Source organism: Quercus suber, unplaced genomic scaffold (genome assembly GCF_002906115.3).
Source record: "Quercus suber isolate HL8 unplaced genomic scaffold, Cork oak 2.0 scaffold_66, whole genome shotgun sequence".
NCBI lineage: Eukaryota > Viridiplantae > Streptophyta > Magnoliopsida > Fagales > Fagaceae > Quercus > Quercus suber.
This window is the reverse complement of record NW_027069531.1, coordinates 1,094,302-1,099,781: the sequence shown is the minus strand read 5'-3', so window position 1 is coordinate 1,099,781 and position 5,480 is coordinate 1,094,302. Positions and strand designations below refer to the sequence as shown.

Sequence of the window (5,480 nt, the reverse complement as noted above, 5' to 3'; positions counted from 1 at the left end):
GTTCCTCTGCTTTGTTTGTTTGTTTGTTTGTATTTTTGGTAATTGAAGTCAAAGATGAGTAGATGGTAGAATATGCCCATAGTGGACGCTAAACTATTCACTTTTTACCGGGAGTTCGTGTTGTACATTAGACAAAATTACACATTTTAAACTATATTACACCTTTTCACACATTTTTTTACTCACATATATATCAAAAATATTCAAACAACATTACTCAAACTAACCCACCAGATAGGCTCATAGTTTTTAACAACTCAAAATACTACTTTATCTATTTTAATACCATATTTTATAATAAACCCAATATCAAAAGTTTTATTTTAACATTCAACACATTAAAATAATATAAACAATACAATAACATAATATATCCAATGCAATAAATAACAATCGCAACTATCAACACATTAAAATATTATTTTTTTAACACCACACATTAAAAAATTATTTTTATTTTTATGTTTTAAGCTACAGTGAGCTGCTATCTCTAGCTGATGCACAAATTATTTTGAGTTTACCTCCTTTGCTATACAAGGCATTTTGAGAGTATTGGTTGCTAAATTGATTTTTAGCCAATTTAGCAACCTTATTGGGGATGTTCTTAGGCGCTTTGGTGATGTGGCTCATTTGTGTGCATTTTCTTATTTTTATTTTAAGGAGTCGTCTTCAACTATTTGTTTAAGACGTGATTGATCACCTGCATATCTAATTTGTTTTACTTAATTAATCTAAATTAAGCTACAGTGAGCTGCTATCTCTAGCTGATGCACAAATTATTTTGAGTTTACCTCCTTTGCTATACAAGGCATTTTGAGAGTATTGGTTGCTAAATTGATTTTTAGCCAATTTAGCAACCTTATTGGGGATGTTCTTAGGCGCTTTGGTGATGTGGCTCATTTGTGTGCATTTTCTTATTTTTATTTTAAGGAGTCGTCTTCAACTATTTGTTTAAGACGTGATTGATCACCTGCATATCTAATTTGTTTTACTTAATTAATCTAAAACCAATTCAAGGGTCTTTAAATTAAGACAAACGAATGTCTCCGAACCAAGGATTCTTAAACTTAAAAGTTCAGTAACGGGAGGAAAAGATGTTAAGCACTCCCACCGGTGAAGCTAGGGGCCAGGGGCCCATGGCCCCCCTAAGTTTAGAAAGTTTACGTTAATAATAGTACTTTAAAAAAAATTATCTGAAAAATTAGGAAAGAACTTAACCACTGGCTCTCCCTAAGATTTTTTACCCAAAAAAAAAAATGTGAGCACATTTCAGTCCTAAGAAGTAAAAAAATCCAGCCTGTTCTATGGACTTTGGCCCACAAACAAATTTGCAATTAAAAAAAAAAAAAAAAACTCAAATCCCTTCTTCACGAGGATTATTAGTCCTAATTAAATTAGGACTCTAAAATCCAAATAAATGCACATAAATCCTGAAATCAGCTTTACAGAACACTACTGACTACCCAAACTTCACAAGTCACGGGACTTTACTCCCAAAATAAAATGTTTTTTTATTTTTTTTTATTTTTATAATTTGCCCTTACGCCTTCATCTAAAACCGTGCAAGTGGGACACCGATCAGTGATCCCTTTAAGTCTTTGACGCCATTGAAGTCCTAAGCAGTTGAGTTTGAGTGGTGAGTCATACGTCTCTCTCTCGTTCTCTACTGCAACTTCAAGTTTTTCTTTTTGATAGTTTCTGCTACTTTTTTACTTTTGTTTGAGACAAGTTCAAGGTTTTTATTTTTTATTTTTTTTTAAATAAATTTTTTAGAAGGAAATTTTATGATATTTAAGATGGTTGAGTATTTATCTCGATCAGTCAGTCGGATCAAAAAGTCAAAATTTTGACTAATCTCAGTTAAGGTTTAGTCAACGTTGGTCAAACTTAGCCAAAAATAGCAAGTTTGGGATTTTAAAATCTTAGATGGTTTGTTCTAGCATTTGATGAGGACCTATTTTTGGTTTTGAAAATGCGATTTTCACATTTTTAGGGTCTAAATAAGGAATTCTGACACATTAATTGGGGTTGGATAAAATACAGTATTTATCAACACCTTTTAATCCCAATTTTATCTAAATACAGTATGAAACGATAGAGTATAAAGACAGTGAAACAATTATAAAAATTAATATTGATAGTTACTTATACTAAAATAGAATATAAAAAATAGGTAGTTATACTAAAATAGACACTAAATTTATATTTCAAGGAAATAGAATTTAGAATTGATAATTTGATATGGGTGTTTTGAAAAAATGATTAAATAAAATAGAAAAATGGGTTCTTATGCTAAAAATATAAAATAGATAGAAAATAGATAATTTAATGAAATAGAGTTTAGAATATATAATTTGATGTGGATGTTTTAAAAAAGGAGGTAAAATAAAATTTTTAAAAAAATCTTATTTTAAAATAGACATAACGTTTTCCATTTTTTCCATAAACGATAACCAATCAATTGGTAAACAGCGATGACCGCTAATATATTATCTGTACAATTCCAATTTTTATCCTTTCTAAATAAATTAGATCATGTAGTGCTCCTCTAAAAAAAAAAAAAAAAAAACCTTGTGCTACAAGGAAAAAAACAAGCCAAACTCAATTATGGCATCACAAGGCTATCCAATCTCAGGCCTCCTAGTTCTTCTTGGCTTATTGACTAATTTCATTACTGTTTCATCAAGCCATGAATCTGCTTCATTCAACCGTACCAGTTTTCCCAAAGGCTTTATTTTTGGGACAGCAGCAGCGGCTTATCAGGTAACTAAGTCAAAATTTTCTCTATGTTAATTTGTATCATAGATTTTTTTTTTTTTCTTTTCAAATGTCTTGGGATGTCAAGCATATGATCAATATTATTGTGGACGACTAAATTTCTCGGTTCGAAATAAGTCAAACAAGTAAAATAGTGTCACAAATGCGAATTTGTATTGAATATATGTGTGGTACAATTCTCTGTAATTACAAAAGAGTGATCCTCTAATTCGATCTCCTTGAAAGATTTGTTAATTGGATTTGTGGTAATGTGATTTTCACTTGAACACAAAGTATCCTTCAATTTGGTTGAAGGATGGATCGAAGATTGTTGAAACGGAATTACAATGTTGTTGCACATACCAAAAGGCACCCTGTGACCCTACATTTTATATACACTGCACACAGGAGATTTAGAGAGAGAGAGAAACAGAGAGGGAACAGTATAGTGACTTCCACTTCTCTTTGTTTCGGTTGATGATGGTCTTTTCAACACAAATAATGTTGAAGATGGTGTTGCTCTTTCAACTTTTCTTTCTCTGTTCCCTTGGTCTTACTAGTAAGTTGTAAACGACACTACAGTCTTGCCTCCTCAGTTCCCAAAATGCTCCATTTTTCCGTTTTTCTTTATGTTGTGTTTGCTTGGAGAAAAACTAAAATTCTGTGTCTCTTTCTTTGCAGGTGCAGGTCAAGAATCTATTGAACTTTTAAACCTTTATGATGACACAAACCCAGAGGTTTTCCAAGCGCCTTCTCACTCTGCACTACCTATAGCAGTTTCTGTGGGTGCTGGAAACCTCAATGAGGTCTCAAGCAGTGTTTTAATGGCTGAAACGTGGCTTAGGACCCATGTTTTAGCTCATTACCCGGCTACCAAAATCACCACCATTGTTGCAGGTAGCACCGTACTTTGTGACGAAGGGCAAGAACACAAGTTGGGTTTGGTCCTGCCTTCTCTCAAGAACATTTACCACTCTCTCACAAGGTGGGGTTTGGAGAAAGAAATCAAAGTCTCTGCTGCTTTCTCTTCAAACTGCTTGCACTCATACTCTGCTTTGTACAGAGATGATTTGGCTGAGAAAGTTATCAAACCTCTGCTAGAGTTTCTGGAAGGTACCAACTCAACTTACTCAGTGAACCCACCTCCAAATTTCTCTTCATTATCGGATAAAGGTGTGAGCTTGGTGTCTTATCACTCAGAGTCCATGAAAAAGCTTGGGTTTTTTGAGCAAAAAAATTTCAATGTGTTAGTCACTAGTCCAAAAGAGAGAAAACCCATGAGCAGGAAGCTCTCTTTCTTTGTAGACCCTTTCCCAGCAAGGCCAACCCCATTACCAAACATTGCACAATCCCCACTTCAGTCCTCTGTTGGTTACTCTGTTCCTGCCATTGTGGCCCCACTTCCGCCACTTGCCCAAATAGCTTCTCCACCTTCATTGTCCTTCACATCTGCACCAGAGATGCCTCCAGACATGGATCCAGCGTCTCCACCTTTCGGCTTCACATTGCCACCGTGTAATCCAGCTTCTATTGCTCCAGCACCATCAATAGGGCTGGTCCAGAAGCTGTGGTGTGTGGCTAAGCCTAGTGTTCCTGCAGAGACATTGCAAGAGGCATTGGACTATGCTTGTAGTGAAGGTGGTGCTGATTGTGAGGAGATTCAGCCACAGGGGAACTGTTACCATCCTGATACTGTGGTTGCACATGCTTCTTATGCCTTCAATAGCTACTGGCAGAAGAACAAGAGGAAAGGAGGTACTTGCGGCTTTGGAGGGACTGCTATGCTAATCAATGCTGACCCAAGTAAGCCTATAGTTTTTTTTGTTTTCAATGTCTAACTCTTTATTGTTTTGGTGTTCCATTTCTTGTTTGAATACATAATGACACATTAATATTGTCTGTCTTTTGAATCTTTTATTGATACGGATTCTTGTTGCAGGTTTTCTTCACTGTCGGTTTATTCTCAGCTAGATACAGTAATTGAAGCCAAGGGAGATTGTTGGGGTTCTTTTGTTAAAGTTTATTATGGGGATTCTGATTCTAAGGTAACTAAAATTGTTCTTTTATTACCTTTATCCTAGTGATAAGTTTAATTAGAATGGGTGTAGGAACTAGGAACTAAGTACTAGAAGTTTCGTTTCGTTTTGACTAGTTATGGACTTACGGGGTACTCTTTATGCACAAAAAGAAACTCTTTTGACTTCTATCCTAGATATATATACACTGCTTATGCCTTAATCAAAGAATTGTTGCTTTGTTTCTTTTTCTTTTGACTATATTCTTTTTCTTATTCAGTTGTTGCCTTAATCTCGTCAATGGTATCGTAATTGGCTTTGGCCGTTGTGACATTGTGTTACACATTGCGTCTTTTTTTATCAAGATGAACTTAAATTGTGAATGAACAACGTATGACCTGAAATTTTCCCATTATATGAGTAATTGTGCATACATGCCTAAAAATTTTAGGATCTGTTAGGCTTCTGGCAGATTGAGACAGCAAAGTTTCATACTTAAGTTAATGTTAAACCCTTATCAATTTGAAGTTTATCATTTCGAAAGTTTCAAATCAAACATGAGTTTAAGATTTGTTATAAAACTAGTTTCATAATTTCCCTGGATTTGTAAAACTATATCAGTTTAAACCCTGAACTTTTGTAATTTGATTGTGGGATTTAAATTGATATAATTTGAATGTCTAGTTTCAATTTGAAACTGATGAAACT

At 34.3% G+C, this 5,480-nt stretch overlaps 1 protein-coding gene across 2 annotated transcripts; it reads left to right on the top strand.

Moving 5' to 3' along the window:
- The first annotated feature begins 3,125 nt into the window (after positions 1-3,125).
- Positions 3,126-5,022, top strand: LOC112027302 (glucan endo-1,3-beta-glucosidase 12). Of its 2 annotated transcripts, XM_065772904.1 has the most exons (4): positions 3,126-3,316; positions 3,439-3,742; positions 3,821-4,560; positions 4,697-5,022. In XM_065772904.1, exons 1-4 carry the CDS (start codon positions 3,235-3,237, stop codon positions 4,726-4,728), a joined length of 1,158 nt encoding a protein of 385 aa, XP_065628976.1. In that variant the 5' UTR covers positions 3,126-3,234; the 3' UTR covers positions 4,729-5,022. The 2 variants fall into 2 exon arrangements, with proteins under 2 accessions (XP_065628976.1, XP_023915750.2); XM_024059982.2 differs by having other exon boundaries at positions 3,127-3,316; positions 3,439-4,560.
- The last annotated feature ends 458 nt before the right edge of the window (positions 5,023-5,480 follow it).

What these genes read in the sequence shown, in the direction of transcription:
- LOC112027302 (XM_024059982.2), top strand. Translation starts at nt 3,235, where the DNA reads ATGATGGTCTTTTCAACACAAATAATGTTGAAGATGGTGTTGCTCTTT. An exon ending in CTGTTCCCTTGGTCTTACTA is followed by an intron (nt 3,317 to 3,438) that starts GTAAGTTGTAAA and finishes CTTTCTTTGCAG; the next exon opens with GTGCAGGTCAAGAATCTATT. An exon ending in GCTAATCAATGCTGACCCAA is followed by an intron (nt 4,561 to 4,696) that starts GTAAGCCTATAG and finishes TTCTTGTTGCAG; the next exon opens with GTTTTCTTCACTGTCGGTTT.